Source organism: Peromyscus californicus, unplaced genomic scaffold (assembly GCF_007827085.1).
Source record: "Peromyscus californicus insignis strain IS unplaced genomic scaffold, ASM782708v3 Scaffold_20__1_contigs__length_68692818, whole genome shotgun sequence".
NCBI classification, from domain to species: domain Eukaryota; kingdom Metazoa; phylum Chordata; class Mammalia; order Rodentia; family Cricetidae; genus Peromyscus; species Peromyscus californicus.
In genome coordinates, this window is record NW_026294503.1 from 14,513,247 (window position 1) to 14,534,191 (window position 20,945).

The 20,945-nt window shown below is 33.3% G+C and overlaps 1 protein-coding gene across 7 annotated transcripts in view; it reads right to left on the reverse strand.

Annotated features, from left to right (window-relative positions):
- Csmd3 (CUB and Sushi multiple domains 3) overlaps nt 1-20,945 on the reverse strand; it is a 1,145,339-nt gene that overhangs the window by 98,521 nt on the left and 1,025,873 nt on the right. For all 7 annotated transcript variants that reach the window (XM_052747788.1, XM_052747786.1, XM_052747792.1 and 4 more), the window contains 7 exons: nt 16,538-16,656; nt 15,309-15,378; nt 12,677-12,793; nt 10,771-10,980; nt 7,902-8,090; nt 7,079-7,256; nt 6,106-6,251 (listed from right to left, as the gene is read on the reverse strand). In XM_052747788.1, the coding sequence (XP_052603748.1) occupies nt 6,106-6,251; nt 7,079-7,256; nt 7,902-8,090; nt 10,771-10,980; nt 12,677-12,793; nt 15,309-15,378; nt 16,538-16,656 (1,029 nt within the window). The remainder of the gene's footprint in view (nt 1-6,105; nt 6,252-7,078; nt 7,257-7,901; nt 8,091-10,770; nt 10,981-12,676; nt 12,794-15,308; nt 15,379-16,537; nt 16,657-20,945) is intronic.

Here is a 20,945-nt window from a genome sequence, read left to right on the forward strand (position 1 = left end):
AGTCCTTGAACAACATAAAATTATGGAACAATGGCATCTTTGGAGGTTCTTTGTCTCACAATGTCCTGTCACACTTTTTTCTTTTAAACACACACACACACACACACACACACACACACACACACACACACACACACACACACACGTATATGTATATATATACAATTATTTCTTTCTCTTGTGCCCTTTAGGTCCTTTGTGTATATTATAGCTTCTGGTTTTGTGTTGTTATGGTATTCCAGAGAGTGTGAACCAATGGGTCTCTGCATCTATATCAAACGTTTTTGTGCCTTCTAGGGTGGGCCTCTTTTTCTTCTGTCTGTTTTGTCCTATTCAGATATATTGTGTTTGTTTTATCATTATATTATATTATATTATATTATATTATATTATATTATATTATATTTTATTTTATTATTATCCCTTAGAAGACTGTTTGTTTTCCAATGAGAGACAGAGATGGACCAGGATGAAAGGGGAGATGGGCAAGAACTAATGGGTATAGAGGAAGGAGAAACTTTATTTGGGATGTATTGATGAAAAAAATCCATTTTCCGTTAAAAAGATGTTCCAGACCTCATTAAAACCAATATCACTATAGAATCAACTCATGTTTTACCATATGAACTTCTAATGATGTAAAAATGACATAACATGAGAATTACAAGCTGGCATTACAGTAGTCTTCCTTTATCCCTAGGGGTCATTTAGATAACAGTTGTTACTGGGCCCTGTACCCTCTAAGTACTACTTTTTTATGCATGTGTCTGTGATAAAATTCAATTCATGTATTAAGTACAGAAATAGATTAATAATGCTAAATAATGTTATAAAATTCAGGAATTATAAAATATATTTTCATTTATTTGGGTTTTATGGATGAATTTTTGAAACTTTTCTTTTATTATTTACTAAATATAATAAGCTACTCTACTGTCAATGAGACAGTGGAATTCTAACCACCAATAAGGGGGAATCCACTGTATGCTCAGTAAGATGGTCTCTATGGAAACCTGAGATTCCTTTATACACCGGTATTGGAAAATAAAGATGCCCGGAACAATGACTGAAACAGCCTAAAACCAATGGCTATGTTTAAATCATCGAGGGCAGTTCTGTGCTTTCCAGATTCCTTCAGCATAAGTCAGATTTCACAGTCTTTTTAAATACAACACTGGCCAGAACACACTGTGTACACCATACCAAACAAACGCAGCAAGCTGTCATTCACACAACCATCGATCCACTGTTCACAGCATGCAGGTCATAATGACAGAAGCATTGAGACACTTGGAGGTCAAGTTAATTGAGAAGGGTATGTTTTTAAAAATGAAGAGGACTTCCTCAATAAATTTTAGTTACTTTAGTGTTGTTTTTAGGTTTTTAGAAAAGAAATCATTCTTGGGAGACACAGTGACCTATTTCTACCGATGTTCTATATCTAGTCTATCAATACTAGCATGCTTATTGAGTTTACGCTTTACTCCATATTCTTTAATTTTTCATTAAGCTTTAAAATTATTAAATAAAGGTTAACAATGTGCCAATGTAAACCAGAAATAAATAACACACAGAAAGCAACTACTATGGCACAAGCATATGATGTTTTCAGTGAATGGTGGCTGTTAATATTACTGTAATGAGCATGCAAAGTCATTGTCCGCAAAAGCTGCCATTTAAAATGGGTTTTAGATAGTTTACACTCAAGAGGTCATTGCATAACAAATGTTTTTAATACTTGTCATAAGCCAACTCCATATTGACCTTGTAGTAGACATCAAGGGAAGCTCTTATCATCGCAGGGTATTGTGGGTACAGCAGTGGAGAGACAAAACAAAAGTATTTCCTCAAGTGGAAATGAAATATGTCAGGTGAAAAGCATTCTGTATTATTTGTTTGGTTTTTGTGGGTTTTTTGTTTGTTTGTTTGTTTGCTTGCTTGTTTGTTTGTTTGTTTGTTTGTTTCCAAACAGAGTTTCTCTGTGTAGCCCTGGCTGTCCTGGAATTTTCTCTGTAGACCAGACTGGTTTCAAACTTAGAACTCAGAGATCCACCTGCCTCTGCATCTCAAGTGCTGGGATTAAAGCCCTGTGCGATCACCCCACCTATTTTTTTTCTAACTTATTTTCTTTATTATTTATTTACTTGCTTGTTTATTTTTTGTTTGCTTGTTTTGTTTTTTATGTGTTTGTTTGCTTGTTTGATTGGTTGGTTGATTGGTTTTTCAAGACAGAGTTTCTCTGTGTAGCCCTGACTGTCCTGGAACTTGCTCTGTAGACTAGACTGACCTCAAACTCATGGAGATCTTCCTGCCTCTGTCTCTCAAGAGCTGGGATTAAAGGCATGTGCCACTTACACCCAGCCTGCATTTTGTATTCTTTTCATTACATATATCGTTCATTTTTTAAAGCTTATTATAAATGTAGTCTGACAAACTTTAGGATGATAATGGTTTATAGAAGACATAGGGCTGGCTAGATCTCATAACAAGCAGAATAAAGAGGGGGGAATGTTTCCTTTTAAGAATACTAAAACATATTAATAAGTAAGTCCTAATTGATCAATATGACCTTAAGAAAACACAAGAGGACTGGAGACATGGCTCAGCGGTTAAGAGCACTGGCTGCTCTTCCAGAGGATGTGGGTTCAATTCCCAGCACCCATATGGCAACTCACAACTGTCTGTAACACTCTGGTTCCAGGGGATCCAACACTCTTACGGGGCACTAATAAAATAAACAAATAATCTTAAAAAAAAAGATAGTTTAAAATATATTTTTTAAAACAAACACATAAAAATCTTGAACTGTCAAATTAATAAAGTAAAGACATAATACCCGAGAAAACTGTTTTATATGAAAGTGAAAGCATATGGATCTTTACAATAAACAGAATTTAAAGAAAAGTAAATTAGAGTAACCTGCTTTAATTCTAGGTTTATATTTTGTTTATTCTTTTAGAATTATTAGTTTATTTTATATTTATAAGATTCTGTCTGAATGTCTGTGCACTGTGTATGTGCCTGGTACCTGTCCACGTCAGAACAGGGTGTTGGATCCCCTGAAACTGGAGTTGTGGATGGTTGTAAGCTGTCATGTGGGTACTGGGAAAGAACAATATGTACTTTTAACTACTGAGACACCTTTCCAACCCCTATTTAATTAGTTTAGAATAAAAACTAAATAACTACCTATCTTTTAATTTAGTAATAAAAGTACAAGATGTGATCATTTTGATAGCTTATGGGTTTAAAGCACCTAACATCGATCTTGATGACTTGAGTCTGTCACAATCTTACAGACTCAAGGGAGAGAACCAACTCCCACAAAGGATCCGCTGATCACCATGCACAGAGGCACAACTCATGCACATGCACGCACGCACACACACACACACACACACACACACACACACACACACACACACATTCACACACACAAACAAAAGAATAAATAAATAATAAATGGAAAATAAATACACAAAAATAAAATCATCAAGTGAGTAACATTCAATGACTATAAGATCTCATTCTAAAAATGAGCTAGAAATATTCACTATTTATACACATAATTTTCATATATACATATATATGTATATATAATGTGAAGTATACCATCAAAAGTGCCTGTTATTAATTTATAAATTCATAAATCTAAGAATGAAGGGGTATGCTGGGTTTTTTTTTCTTTTTTTTTTTTTTGGTTTTTCGAGACAGGGTTTCTCTGTGTAGCTTTGCGCCTTTCCTGGAACTCGCTCTGTAGACCAGGCTGGCCTAGAACTCACAAAGATCTGCCTGCCTCTACCTCCTGAATGCTGGGACTAAAGGCGTGTGCCACCACCGCCCAGTGAGGTGTGTGTTTCTAAGAAGATAAATAAGTAATCCAGAATGTTTGGAATGGAGGTGCAGATGTGATTTCATGATGGAAGCTTGAGAAGGAGTGTGGAAACACTTCTTAGAGTCAAATGGGGACAGGGGAGTAAGATTCAGTCTTCACTATATATGGTCCATTAATCTCGTGGTATCCTTTCAATACGATACTGATCAAAGCAAAACTGATAGAATTTCTTGAGTTGAGCTATACAAAGCTACCAAGAGGGAGCATTTTTAACCAGCAATGTCATACCTAATATATGCCAATGATGGTAGAAAGTTCTACACAGTCAGTTTCTCCTTTAATCTTTTCAGCAATCCTGCAAAGCTGCAGAGTGAGGCCAAAGACTACCTTACCCGATGGGAAGAGGGAGGCGATGGGAATCTGTGGGTGGTATGTAGGGTGAGTAAAAAATTTCTTAATAAAGATAAATGAAAAAAAAAAAAAGACTACCTTACCCAATGTCAACTGGAGAATAAATCACTAAGCGCATATTTCATTATCTTCCTTCATAAGTAATTATATTTCTATTATATATACCTGTCTCACACTCTAGCTGAAAACTCAAGCAAAACAAATACTTTACAAAGATATATGTGTACACATTCATGTACATGTCTAAGTAAATCCACGTTGGTATTCTATGTTCATTCACACACACACACACACACACACACACACACACACACACACACACTCTCACACACACACACATTTGGCATCCACGTGCTTCCCAAGTACTTGCATGCCTGACATCTACTCCTCTGATGACATTTTCCCCTTGAAGGTGTCTTCAATTTTATAAGAATTTTGGACTGGCCGCAGGGTTATCTTATGCACAGTGAAAGTCTATTAAGGAAGACTCCTTTCTTATTCACTAATAACTGTAAAATGATAAATATGTTGGTAGTAATTTACCAAAAGAGTAATAATAATTCAGCAACCAATTTATTGTTTCATTTTCATCCTCAGTGGTTCCTAAGTTATGATTATCTAGTGGAGAAAGCATGTATTGTTTGAGCTACACGTTGTGTCTATATGCTCCCCAGCATCAATGGTGGCTTCATTAAAGCAAACAAATGAGCAGCCTAAAAATGTCCCTGAAGAACATCCCACTTTCTAAGTAGCTAAGCTACAATGAACATGCAGCCCTGATATTCAGGGTCACTATGGGGAAACTAGCTAGATATCATCCAAGTGGAATATAAATGTTCAATTAAACAGCTCCAGTATCATGTAGTCCCCAGTTTCTCTATTCAGTGTAATTTAAGTGTCTTAAATGCAATCATAGTTTATATATTTGGATTTTTCCATAGTGCAAACCATAAGCATCAAATATTTCATTTCTTTGCATTAAACTATGACACATTAAGTTGTATACTAATATACAAAGTGTTGTCCATTGTCCAGTTTTCATAAAACTTTTACACATTTAATTTAGTAGATTATAGATCCTATGAAATGTTTAGATTATTATGACAATGTTATGTAAAGCAGGATATGTTTTTGTAAGGCCATGGGCATAGCACATAAAAAATGCAATTATTATAAATAAACATTTGTTATTTACAATAAATACAAATAATTTGAAGCATACAAATATAAAGGGAGATTTCTGTGAGAAATGTAGTATCTTCTCAAAGAGTGAATGCTCTGAAGAGGGTACTCAGAACAATTCCATATAACCAAATAAAATTGAGACTCCACAAGTAATTTCACAGGGATAAAAGCTATAAACTTAATGATCTGGATTCATAATCTAAAAGTGTAAGATTCTCACACAGATACAGTTTTGAAACAAGAGTGTAAATGAATGAGTAATGTGATCCAGAGCAGAAAGTTATTAGATGCTAATTTTAGAAAAATTCACAGCAGGTTGAATAGATTAAACATTTTTCGTATAGTGAATCTATTGCTGTCTCCAAATTACATGCAGTAAAATATGAACAGCTGGTTCTCTTTTATTGGTTTCCATGCAAAATGATTATTTTCCGCTGGGTAATTACTGACTGATTTATTTCCTATATCCATTTGCTCACACATTAATGTCCCTAAGTACTTAGAAGAGGTCATGGTTTGCAAGTAAATGTATTTGAAATGCATAAGTTACACTGATGATCAAAGTGTCAGATTTTAATACATTTTCAATCACTGGATAAATATATATTACATTCAATTTTTCAGGACAATTTAAGTGGTACCAAATGAAATAGAAACACTTAGATAATACCAACCGTGATAACTGAGCACAAAAAAGCCACTTGTTGTGAAGTCACTGTGGAATTTGATTAGAATTTGATTTGAAGTGCTGTATACTGATTCCAATGCAGTATTGCCACTGAACTGACCAATCTGGGGTGAGTTTTGGTCAGGTCCATCCCTATTAGACATGGGTTTGGAAGGAGAGAATGATACTGATGTTTTATAGAGTTTTGAATAAATTTTAATGAAGGCATTGAATATAATCACATATTACATTAAGTGCAAAGCAAAACAATCTTTGAATAAAAAAGGATATTGGTATGTCATGAGCCTACACAATTAATAACATGCTAAAATATGAAACATATAAATGAGTTATGGTGGTTTTATCTAAAAGAAATGTGCCCATATTAACAGTAATCAATAAGTTTTTAACCGGCACTCAGAATTTCTTAAAGCTTGTGGTATCTTCTCCTGTTACTTTATTTGACAGCAATCTTGAGAGTCATAGACTGTTACAATTAGTGCTCCTACAACTCACACAATGTTTCCATCTGTGATTAATTCAAAGATTTTCTTTATACTTGTAATAAAGTTGCTTCAATTGATACAATAATAGTGTAATTATTTTTACTGTATAATAAATTATGATGACAAGAATTTAATAACCACATAACACAATTATGACCTGAATAGAGGATCTTATATTTCACCAGATTTTATGAGTAGAAGACTTCCTTAAACAATTGCTTGCCTTAAATATTTTCTAATAATTACTTTAATTTTTTTTTCACTCATGAAGCTTCTGCTTCTTTCTCAGATAATATTCTCAAGTCTGTTTATCATGTTTGTCTCATTCTGCAAAAATCTATACTGCCTCCCTCACTTATCATGCCAGTTCAAATGTCAGATGGTAGTTTGTAATTTAAAAAATTGTGATATATTTTCATCTTGACCTAATTGCATTCATAATTTAATCAAGCAAAAGGAACAGTACTGACTTACCATACAGTAATGAAGTCATAGATGGGTTCTGTTTGAAGAACAGTAAAATTGATGTAGATTCCATTCCCAGGGGGGACTCTTACAAGCCAAAAACAGTCTTGAAAGTTTGGATACTCATCAGGATAACCAGGAGAATAAATGGTACCATTCATTGCAGTTATATTCCCACCGCAAAGAGCTATGGAAAAGGATCCATAAACATTTTTTAATAACAAACTTGCACTAGATAAATAACATAGCTATCATAGTTCTTCAGCAATTATAGTACATCTGTTTCATCTTAGTTGGTGAGAATGTACAAAATAAATATCCTTTTTTAAATTTTTCTACATGAGGTCTGTGACATATCTGTTGTCCTTTATGATTGCAAGGTTCATTAATCATTTAAAATACTGTACATAAATGCAAACACAACTTTTCTCTCATATTATGTCTACATATAAGGCTATACATATTGCATATTTTATTTTCAACATTATTTTTATGGAATAGGAATTCAAAATAAAAAGCTGTATCTTGATTCTGTTTACCATAGTGATGTCAAAAACATGGATCCCTTCCCCTTCCATGTACATAAAAGAAGTTCTGAAGTGTCTAAAATGTTAATAATCTACTCTCACTGGAATATTAATACTGCTATTATTAATATACTATATAGCCAATGTGGGATTTTTGTTGTCCACTTTTTCTGTTATTATAAATTCCTCAACTAAAAACAAAATAATGATGTCATGCTTCGGAGAGTAAAACAAGTAAGAACGTCCCCACAAGAACTACTAAGAAATAACATCATCTAAAAGATAATTTCAGTTTAAAAGCCTACCTTCACACCTTGGAAGTGGATGGTTCCAATTCCGACTAACTCCGTGAAGACATGTGAGAGCTGAGTTGCCAATTAATGTGTATCCTGGGAAACATTCAAATGAAATGGTTTGGCCCACAGTAAAATCATTGCCGATTACAAACCCATTTCGAAATGGGCGAGGATCAGGACAGCTTTGCAACTGATAGGCTAGAAAATAAAAATGAAAAAGAAGGGCGTTTTTCTTTCCTGAATTTCAAAGACCACAAATGGGTACTATTTATAACTTAGTAATCGATAGGATCCTGCTCATGGTTAGCTATTATATAAATACTAATTAGGGCTATGGTAAAGACTGTCAGAGACAGTGTAATGAGTATTTCCTCTCACATCTATAATTTTCGTATTTAAAATGATAATTCATAAAAATGCATCACTGCCTTACCCGCTGGTGCAATTTATCTAAATTATGAACATGAATAGAGATGCAAACTCTTCTTACAGCCACAATTTTAATCAAACATATTATGATTCCCTAAATAGAATATAATTGCTTCGTGGTTATGCCACTTGTACATAGAATAGAATAACTACATACATGTAAGCCTAATTCTTAGTCTTTTGAATTTTAAAATCGTTTCTCTAAATGAACAACCTGAAGTATCTCTGCTGAACTCTTATATTTTGATTATTGTGAGTTGTTTAATACTGAAATACATTTGCTCTTACTCTTTTCATTTTGTATAAGATAATATTGCCCTTTTGTCTGTCATTGATGGCAGAGACTCCCCCATTTCCTTTCATGCCCTGGGTGCTTTGTCAGCAGTATTAATACATTTTGTATTTTTTAACTGCATGAAATCCTAAAACTATCCAAAGCTTTATCATTAAGTTTCCAACACAGTGACTCACATCCATCAGTAGCATAAATTCCACAGAATCAAACATGCTAGTGTAGCTATGTCTGTACTGGGCACTCAAATGGTACACATACATACATGCAAACAAAATACTCATATACATAAATATTCAACTACCCATCTAGACTTTACCACACACACAGTTCTGAGTTGTGTAGTAGCACAGAGAAAAAAATTAAATTCTCTGTTTTAAAAAATTTAAGATATTTCTATTTTTCATGGAGATGGTGAAATGTTGTTACTGGTATAGGCATCTAAGGTAAATCAATAAGAAATTCCAAGATCCCTATACTGAAAAGGCAACCCCAAAAATATACATTCATGATAGTCCTTAATAATTAGGCAGAGAGAGACATAACATAATTTTTACATTTCTATCCATCTCCGTTATTACAACTATTTTGTGTAAATAATCATTTTAAGTTTTAATCTCAATCTAATAAGGCTTAGATATATAACATCAGAAGTAATATATAATAATAGGTAAGTGTCTTGAGTAATCATTCATGACATACGCAAGGGTATTAATGGAAAATTTGAGGTCCAGCCTCTTAATTTCCTTCCAAGGGGCCCAGGAGAGACACTACCAATGGCGGGGAAATAAATCCAGACACATGGAGCTCTTTCATCCAACTTGTTTATTTGCCTGCCATCATAATTCTCTCTAGTCCTCTCAGGGAACAGTCTATATCTACCCCAAAACAGCAACAACCCCTGTGTTTACAATACAACACAAGAATTACAAGGTCCCCACCAGAAACTTCCTGGTTAACTTCATTTGCAACCCAAAGGAGGAGTGAGTAAAGGTTGAGATAGAATAAATCAGAAAAGGAATGTATGTGCTAGAAATATATCCTCATATGTGGTTAGGTGAAGACATTGCGAGTCTATCATAAATGTGCTCAAACTACAAACTCACAGGTGATAGGGTAAAGAAATCTATAAGTCACTGAAAATAAAACTCCCTCTATTTCTCTCTGCCGCTGGTTTTCTGACAGGGCAGGGTAGGAGTACTGACAGCAAGTCAATCTGCATCACAGCTTGAAGCACCTGGTGAGAAGGAAAACCCTTTGTTCTAAGAAGTTGCTCTGGGGCAGTGGGGATGTTTGCAAAGGCAGATACCCAATTCAAATGCTAAAAAGGGAGCAGGGAGCTTGGAGGCAGAAGGCCCTGCCTTTGTGAACTTATCCAAATACTAGTAGGAGGCTCACACATCCCGTTCTAGGAGAATTATGAGCAAAAAAAAAAAAATTCATAGCAAGAAACAGCTGAATATTAAGCTTAATAACACCAAATATCCACGGATAAATGGCTTCCCTCTTGAAGGACACCTTGGTCGGTCAAGGTGTAGCTTATTATATAAAGCTGTACTTCCTATTTCATATTCTTGTGGCCCATGACAGGGTATATACTTTACAATCATTTTATGACATAAAATTCAACTGGAGTTTCTGGGATATTCTACCCATAACAACTGAAGAAATAACGGAGAAGACCTACGCGGCACTAGCTCGAACAGCGAGACTGAGGATTTTAATCCCGCTCAACTTCAGCCTAAAGCCTTTGTAATATGGCCATCAGTGTGCTTGCTTTATATTCTGATAGCCATATAACAAAACAAAACAGTTTATGTATAACATAAGGTGAAAGTAAAAATTTATCCTTGATGTCAAGCTTTCACTTTTTAATTATTTTGTCATGCTTAATTTAATTATGATTTAGACAAATTAAAACATTTTTCCTAGTATTTTCTGAGTTCAAAGAAACAAAATTGCATGAGGAGAGTACATGATTTTTTTTTTACTCTTCCTAATTGAAGCTTGCTTAGTTTAGCTTCCTTCAACCCCTAAGACAACTACAACATGCTTTTATTAAGTTAAGTACCTCCTGAGATGATATCCAGGGCCTTGCATATGCTCGCCCACACTGCTACCACTGAACCACCTTTCATGTTTTATCCATCATCTTACCTTGGTACACAATATGAAATCCCTGTTTGTTCTGTGAATAGTCACTGTGAAAATACAAGCTGGTTTCATGGGTTGTGCTAAACAGGGCAGATGGGATTTGAGGACCACTGAGTCGGCCAATCACAGTGCTCGTTTCTGAGGATCCACTCCGCACTTCCAGGTAATCATGTATGGTTTCCGTAGAGAAGTTTACAAACTGGAGATGCACACCTAAAGAAGGAAGAGCAGTCACATTGCTGCTTGGAATTGTTGCACGCGTGTATGCACAGCAACAGACACGCCAATTTGCAGCTGAGTACTTGGATCTTTCCATTTATTTCAGAAGGCTGTTCACATGATCTGCACATGGTGACACGTGCTTGTAACACTTGGGAAGTGAAGGCAGCAGGACAGGAGGACCAGCTCCTTAGGCTGTATAGTGAGTACAGCACCAGCCGAGGCTACAGTAGGAGACTGCCACAAAACTGAGCAACAGATCTGAACTCTGAGTTTGCTGTAAACCCAAAAGTCTTAGCTAAAGTTCTGCAGGGAGTACATGCTCATCCTAGGCTTCTCAGACTTAATAAACATTAAATTAAATGTTAGATATGTAATTCCACGTTGTAGATGTACATTCTGGCTTGCTTACAAAGATAATGGGATGAATTCAATAATTTCCAGGGGGGGAAAAAAAAGCTTGTCTATGTACTACTTGCTTATGACAATAAGAAAATAGTTACAAAAAATAATGTCACATGAACTTTGTGTGGGATTTACCCTCAATGCATGTTTCTACCTCTGATTATTTGCACAAGCACACTCCACATATTTATACAGCCATCCTCACTCTGGAAACAATCCGAATGAAATAACATCTACATGTCAAACAGTTGTCTGTACTTTCACAGTGACTGGAGCCTTATTCAGAAGTGGAGTCAATCTAATATTTAGGGGATGATGGGTGGCTAAAGAGAATGTGGTGTGTACTCACACAAAGAAATGCTGTTGTGAGAGAGAAAGGAATCCTTGTTAGTTTTGGGAACACAGATCACAAAGGATCTTGGAGCCCATTATATTCAGTGGAATCAGCCTGGCTGAAGACACAGGTCACATGACCTCACTGAAGCTGAGAATCCTGGATAAGTGAATTTACATCAGCAGAAAGTAGAGTGTGCTCCCTAAAAGCCAGGGGAAGAGGGGAGACTGGGATACGCTATAGTTAAAGTACATCAGACAAAAGGAAATTGGAGAAGTACACTTTTCCACGTGGTGACTGGAGGTCATAATATGATATTATGCTCTTAAAAGTGCTGAGAAAACAAAATTTCAATTGTTCTTGCTCTCAAAAAGACAAATAAACAAAGTTTCATAAATAATGGCATCGCCGGGCGGTGGTGGCGCACGCCTTTAATCCCAGCACTCGGGAGGCAGAGCCAGGCGGATCTCTGTGAGTTCGAGGCCAGCCTGGTCTCCAAAGCGAGTACCAGGAAAGGCGCAAAGCTACACAGAGAAACCCTGTCTCGAAAAACCAAAAAAAAAAAAACAAAACAAAAAAAAAAACATAAATAATGGCATAACACACAACAATTTGATTAATTTACCCATTCCACGTTGTGTTCATAATGTGAAACATTATGCTTCATATATATATATATAGATAGATAGATATCTATATCTATCTATATATATCACTTAAAAAATAAGAGACAAAATAAAAACACCCATGTATTTTTAATTTTTCTAACAATCCAAGTAAAATATGTTTTGATGAAGCAAAAATTACTAAAATTATATTCCTCAATAAACATAATTTAATATACTCATGAATGAAACTTCAACATATGAATATTTTCCATGCTCTTATTGGACATATGTACTTCTTCTGCATTAATAAATATTGAAACTTCTTTCATATACTTATATATACCAAAGCCGATGGGCAGCTTTATTGTCCATGTGCAATCTAAGCTGCTCGGATAGTTTCCAGGAAAACCAGGGCTGAGGATCACGCCACTGAAATCTGACATTGCACCACCACACTGAGCTGCAAAACAACAGAATTCTCATGTAAAGCAGAAGTATGGGATATATTTCTTAAAAAGCTATTGGAATCCTTTTAAGACTTCAAAAATCATGTAAGGTAATATACCATTTGATAAAATGAAATATAGTCCCCATTCTTTTAGCAAATGCCAGTTAATTGGTAATTCACTTTTCTAAAACAGCACAAAAGGCATAATTACAAAAAAAAAAACGTGCAGCTTAAGTCAATTATTGTTCAGCAAGTAACAGTTCTCATGCAATGATACACTTAAGCAAAAAGGACACGTTCCTTTCCACAGTGCAAAGTAAGCAGGCAGCTTATTTTTTCTTTCTTAAGTACATCTACTGCTGTTTTGCATCATTCCAAAGACGAAGTAATTTAGACTAAAAGAAAGACAACTGTTTGAGCTGTCAGTGCCGTATTAAAGAGGAAGACATTTTCACAGCCTTCCTTTTCCTGTTTGTAAGAAAGCCCAATAAAGAGCTTGAAGAAAGCTATTAGCTTCATTTTATCTTAAGAGAACCAAGACAAACAAACAAAGAAATATAAACAAAGAAAGACACATATATTTGAAAATTTAGTTAGACACAATAAATAAGCCTATGTTGGAATCCCTACGGAAGGGTGTTACTGTTCATAATCTAAGGGAACAATGTAAAATGGGAAGTTGCTAATTTAACTTTGTATACAGGGTGGATATAATTATTTAATGTATATTATATTAATGAATATTTTCATTGTAGAAGCCATTCTTTCAAGTAAATGCATAGATTAACATATCTTCTTATCAGACATATAAATAGAAGACTGTTAATTGTCGTAAAAGAAGTCAAATTTAATGGCTGTTACTTAAATACTTACTTATAATTTCCTTTTAAGATTGGCAACAGGTACATATTCAAACTTTGGTTTGTATTTCATAACCCCTGATCCATAAGATGTTTTATCTATATGTGATGTTCGGTAACTAGTCTGACACGTGTACTCTAACATATATATTCTCTCTTTCTCTTTCTTTACACATCTACATGTGTGCAGAGTCAGCATGCTTATAAATGCTTCTTTCAAAAGTGTATTACCATTAAGTTCAAAAATGACTTTCTATTTTTTTTTTTTTTTTTTTTTTTTTTTTTTTTTTGTCTTTTGAGACAGGGTTTCTCTGTGTAGTTTTGGTGCCTGTCCTAGATCTCACTCTGTAGACCAGGGTGGCCTTGAACTCACAGAGATCCGCCTGCCTCTGCCTCCAGAGTCCTGGGATTAAAGGCATGCGCCACCACCACCTGGCTGATTTTCTTTTCTTTAAACTGTCAGTTCAATGGTCATTAAATCAAATCAATTTTTAACACCTTGGGAGAAAAGGTAACTGATAATCTCTGCTTCTGGACTGTGTTGGAAGATAACCAGATGTCTCATGCTCCTATCTTGAGTTTCTCACCATGGTAGACTGTGTGTTCTCAAATTGTGAGCTAAATAAGCCTTCTCTCCCTTAAATTACTTTTGGCAGAATATTTTAGCAGAATAACAAGAAAATTAACAAAACATTGTTCGTTGTCTTTCTAATTCTGGCCACTGGTGGTTTTTTTGTTTGTTTGTTTGTTTTTCCAATTTTTTTTTGCCATTTTTAACCCAAGCTTACTATGTAGAATAAAAAAAAAAAGTAAAAACAAAAATTAAAAAAAAACTTCCCTCAAAATATACCACTCACAAATAAACTTTTTAATTCATGTTTTTTATAGCTCAAGTACTTCTACATGTATATGATGAAGACAGCATAACACTGTGAATTGTTTTACATTTTTTATATATAGCTCTATATGATACATGCTTATTAGATTTTTGAAGCAGCACACACACTACTTGGAAACTCTTAACTTGTATTCCGCTACACTAGCTACCATTAAGTCCACAATGTGACCCATGTTCCCAGCTAAAGACTTGAAACACATTCTACCCCATATCCTCAAAACAAACCTGTGAGGCAAACATTGCTGTCTCCTTCTACAGAGGGACAAACAGAAACTCAAAGAATAAGACATTACAAGGCTATTTTGCACTGAGCTGACCTTTGAATACACTACTGTTGCATATCAAAGTCTGATAAGTATTCCATGTGGTTTCATAAAATTTCAGCATGTACACTGAACTTTGTTTTTTATTTTATTTAAAGTATTTTTGCTATACAGTTCTGGTTGGTTTGGGTTATTTTTTGCCTTTGCTTGATAGTTAGCAATAGGATATTCAGTTATTATTCTGAAGTATTTATTATTTTTATGTCATATTAAGAAAATGACAAAGGAATAAAAGCAAATTTATTCTATTATTGTCTTCATTTTCTCACCCACTGATGTGCATTAAAGGCTAAAGGTTGTAAAATTTTAAAATTAAAAAAGAAAACAGCATATATCAAAATGACATTTCCATAAAAGACAGAAAAAGACAAATAAGTTAGAACATGAGTTATAAATTGAATCTCTTAAATTTGAGGAAACATAAATTTTACAGTCTTTTCACTTACCTAAACAAATGGGGATTGGGTAATTCCATCTTCTTACTGGTCCAGGCATACATGTGATATGAGAATGACCCTACAAAAATTGAGACAATGTAGTTCAGTAGACATTTACAAAAGATTGAATGAAATATATCATACTGAATGATTAAAGTAATATGTACATGGAGATACATGTAGACACTGTCACTTTTACATCTTTGAGCTTTAGTATTACTTAAGAGAGGTAATTTTACATACTTGGATAAAATTTGAAATAAAAAACTGCAATGTCTTGATAGAAAGGAAAAATACATCATGTAAGCACAGAATTGTGGTTTTAATATTCTTCTATCAAAAGATGGTCTGCTGTTAACAAATTAGCTGAAATGGCTGAATGCATAGTACTTTGTAATACATTGGTAGAATGAAAGAGGAGACACATAAAAGAACTGTCATAGTTATTATAAAAATGTTTAAAGACTTTAAAGTATATTACATTTCCTAATAAAATATGAAATCTATAAAACTTATGGGACTAGGAAGACTAAGAAATTATGATGTAATTTTTAAAAATTAAAAACATTATTATTAAATATTATTGCCTAACAAATTTGATTGTTTTGAATGTGAAATTCATTATTTCCTTTAATTTTTAAAAATAAATTTCACAAAAGGCCAAAATGTGGAGATTTTTAGGAGACTATCTATGCAGTGGTGGCACATGCCTTTAATCCCAGCACTCTGGAGGCAGAGGCAGGCGGATCTTTGTGAGTTCGAGGCCAGCCTGGTCTACAGAGCGAGATCCAGGAAAGGCGCAAAGTTATACAGAGAAACTCTGTCTCGAAAAACCAAAAAAAAAAAAAAAAAAAAAAGAGTCCTTCTGAAAGTGTAGTTTTTTACCAAGGTAATTTTTTAATGGATTTTCACTAATTTTCAAAATTTTTGGTATTATTTGCAAATGTTAAATATTCAGGAAGTCAGCTGCCACAATTCAGAATAGATTTAGAAAGTGAATTAAATATTTAATTCAATTTATCAACTCATATTTTTTACTTATCCAAGCGAAGTAACAGTTTATTCCAGCAATTTCTAAGATATATATTTTGCTTATGAATTGAAAAAGAAAAATCAAAGTAGCTATAAATCAAAATTATGCCAAAACATGTGGATTAGTAATTACTGATTTGTTGAAAGATGCCAAAAACCAACGTGAGGATAGTCTTGATAAGACACTGGTTTTACAAGTAACTTACCTGAAGAGAATAGCCTTGATCACACTGGAAGGACACCACATCACCAACCATGTATCTGTCTCCAACTTTTATTCCACTGCTTGGTGTTTGTGGCTCAGGACAAGAATCCAAACCAATTGCTAAAATTATTTAATGAGAATAATATGAATAACTTTCAAGTGATGATTATTTCAATTATGCATATTCAGCTGCCTAAATTATATACAAATACAATTTATTTTTTTCTTTTTTGTTATATTTTTATTATTTAAAACTATTTTAAGTTTAAATATACTTTCATCATATGCTTCCTCTCTTCCAAGTCCTTCCAGATCTTTTCCCTCTCTTTACCTAACCAAATTTTACTGTCTCCAGGAGCAAACAAACACACACTACAACAATGAACCTCACAAAATCAAGAACACAAAACAAAACTACACCTCCAAAACAAAACAAAGTAACAAACTGTAACCAAATAAAAGCTCACAAAAAAAAACAACCTGTGGAGTCCATTATATGTTGGTCAAATGGAAATAAAAAATACTTTGAAGTTTTTTTCCCACAGAAGATGAGAAGTTGTGGATTCCTTCAGGGTTAATATGGATCAGGTTTGATCAGGTGAGGCCTCCTGAATCTTGACAAGTGATAACTATCAGCAAAGGTTACTTCTGGTCTTCTCAAGCCTTGGTCATTATCTCAAAATTTTCTCTCTGGGACCCTAAAGATAGTTCATCCACAGACAACAGGAAGCAGTTTGGAGAACACAATGTCCACATTCCCAAGAGGTGTATGAGAGGCTTTGGGTTATTTGGTGTGTTATGGATGTTTGTTATCATTTAGAGGAATATAGAATATTGATACAAATTTCAAGTTATTTTTGTTATACTGTACATATGTTTCTACTCTTATTTAAAGGAATTTGGTATATTGATGAAAATTTAAGGTTGTTTTTGTTACAACATATTGTATGTATGTTTCTATTTTTGTTTGTGGTATTGTGTCTATGCAGTTCAATTGGAAATGTAGGGTGAAGTTCTAGTTTTTGAAAGCTATTATTATTAACTATATAGGGTAATCAGGAAACATAGGTTAGTGGTTAGTCATTTATAACAATCAAATTTGTAGATAGGTATGCTTTCTAGATCATATAGAGATAAATTTTAGATAGATAGATGGTCTTCAAATCTTTCAGTGACCTACAGAACATGGCATTTAAAATGTTTCAGCATTACTTAACTTTTCTTTGGTATTTTCTTAGCTTTTAGAAATAACTTTATTACTTTTCAGTATTAAGAATGTCCTTGTAATCATTCTTTCTATAAGCATTAAATTTTGTTCACCTTCATTTTTTTTTATTTTCCATGAAACACCAATTTTTAGGTCATTATATACTAAAAGCTATCAATATGCAGCCAGAATCATTTTATTCTCTGGGGTTAGGATGAATAAGCTATCTGATAACAAAACAGTAGAATACTGAGACCCTCAGACCCTTGTTGCAAAACAAAATGCTAAAAAATATTTAGGAACATGACAAAATGGTTGCAAAATTATTTTAATGTTAAAAATGGATAAAAGCTCTATCTACTAAGTCATGACAATTTTAAGTTAACCATTCTTACATGGATGTATTCACAGAGTAAAATGATCAAAGAAATGATACCAAATTATGGAATCTGAACCATGGATATAAGACTCCTCATGTTTGAATAAGATGCTTTGTATATGAATTGTGTTTATGTTTCTGCATTTCCAGATTATCTATGGCAACATGAGCTATATTTGCATATCATAAAAGAGACGCAAACAAGAATTAATGCCATCCAAGAAGTTTGGGAGAAAAGATCATGTACTCTTCTATTTTTCTAGAACATATTGAATTGCACAAAATAGACCTTTTGAACCTGTTTGTTTCAGGGAAGACAGTTACCCAGGTTAATGAGGGAATCAGATAAGACAGGAAAACTAGTGATAAATGTTTTAAATATGCACTAAAATAACTTAAAATATCTGATAATCCTTTTAACATTATTGTCATATTTATTTATTCAAATAAAGTTCCAAGTGCTCAAATATTCATTCAAAATATTTCCATGAGGAATTTCATTTCTTTTAGTGAAATGATAAAGTCAAGAGGATATTTACACGAATGCCCAAGGCACAAAAAAGAATTTTTGCAAAACATGTTGGCAAAATTTCCCTTCCAGTTAATCAAGGTTAAACCTCTGCTTAACAGTGGCATTAAAAAAAAATAAGACCTTTTAAGTTTCATGAATGGAATTTTGTGTCTTGGGCTTTCAACAACCCTCTCTAGATAAATCTTTTTAAATGGAGTAGGATCAATTAGTCTACTGTTTTAATTTAAAAAAAAAATGGATTCAAGGTCAAATCCTTATTCTTTTTTAAAAATCAAAATTATTTCTGCTGTTAAGTCATTACTAATACTTACCCTGAATGAACAAACTAAACTCTCTTTTTCTCAAATTTCCTGTATTTATTTGCAATAAAACATTATTCTTTTCTAATGCTTTCATCAACCCAAACAATTTTAGGAATAAATTGTCATGACTTACATCATATTCTCAATGTGGATTGAAAAATGGAGAGCTAGGTGGTAAAAGATGTTAGATACAGGATAGATGCTAGATAGATTGATTGACTGATAGATTGGTAGATACATGACAGATGAATTATAGATAGGTTATAGAAAAAAAGATAAATTTCCTTGTATTTCATCATGACATGAATGTTTCTTTAAGATGTTGAGATGAGAGACAGGGAAGAAAACATATAAATTCATCTAAGGATTCCAATTTTTGTTTTTTGTAAATGAAAAAAATCCCGTTCACAAATTTGACTTGATATCTTGAGTAGACAAAATATAGTAGCTTTGTTTGTAACTACAGAAGGAACAGACATTGAATCACTTGTGCTTGTATACGAAGTTGTATTAAGTGATATCAAAAGTTTCATTCTAAGTAAAATACATACACTCAACATCATATGTTCCTTTAAATAATGAACATTACTTAATTATCACTAATACCACAAATAATTATTTTTTAATATTAAACTATTTAGGAATTATTTTAAGTATATGCTAGAATTTTAATATGGAATAGCATATTTATTAATTTAAAGATAAAAATTTGAGATTAATGTAGGCATTCATGATCACAAAAGGGCACATCAATTAGAGACACTCTACCAGTCTGAATATTTGTATAAATTGTATAAAATAGTATTGCTAAGTGTGCCGGCATTTTTTCCCTGGCATTATGTGCTTCAGAAGTAATCAATCTACTAATAATATATCAGTCAAGTACTTAACATACATATCACGAGACTAACACAAAGGTCAGGTTTTTTAAAAGAGTGATTCTGAATTTTACAAGTAATTGATTGGCAATGTGGTGGAGCACATGTGCTGAGAACTTCACTTGTTTATAACTTTTTTCTTAATATTTTTCTTATTAATGTATGGTTACTCTCCATGTTTAACACAGGAAACAGGAAATTATTTATTAATTATTCAGCAATCCAAACTGCTTCTTTCATTTTAATTAGAGTAACACAAGTAAGTGGAAAATGTTGAATCCTAATATGTAAATATCATTCACTTACTCATTAAATAAACAATTAGCTCCCGTTTTGGCCTTTTCATTACATGAGATGCTGGAAATGCAAAGATATGACACATATGGTATAAAATCAATCACTCTCTAAATAAATGTCTCGTGGGACAAGAGTGTGGCATGATGTTAAAAATAATAATAAAAAGTTGTACACGTACAGTATAAAATAGTAAATAAATATAGACCTTTTCTTAAGGAATTATTTTATGAGTAATAGATCCTAAGAGTGCTGAAAGTTTATATATTTTATTAAATTATTATAATGAAAGGTCCAGTGCATGTGACATATGATTCTCTAGCAGAGAAAACAATGCATAAAATGAAAAATAGTCAATACAATTTTTCTTTCTCTTTGGAAAAAAAAAATGACAAGATGCTTTTCCTCAAATTATGTGCTCTGGGAAAAACAGCTAGAAAAGGAGATAAATCAGGAAACAGAATTTCAATTATAAATTTTCCTCTAATCTTGATCATTTCTTCTGTCTGATTAAGAGATAATTTATGTACAGATAAATTCTCATGAGCTTTCTGGCCCCAGCAGTTGCATTATAATTGTTTGTTTGTTTATGTTATTGTTGATTTGATTGAGTCTCAGATATTCTGTGATTAAGTTCCTTAAGCAATAAAATAGAATGAGAAAATATTGACTTAGTGGACATGTTTCTGTATTTCAAGAACATAATAAATACATGGTACTTGAAATATGCCATGGATATGAGAACATATCAATATCCCACTGATATTTAAGGGTTTTAGAATAGAGGTCAGAAGGCTGACTTGAATTTTAGATAACC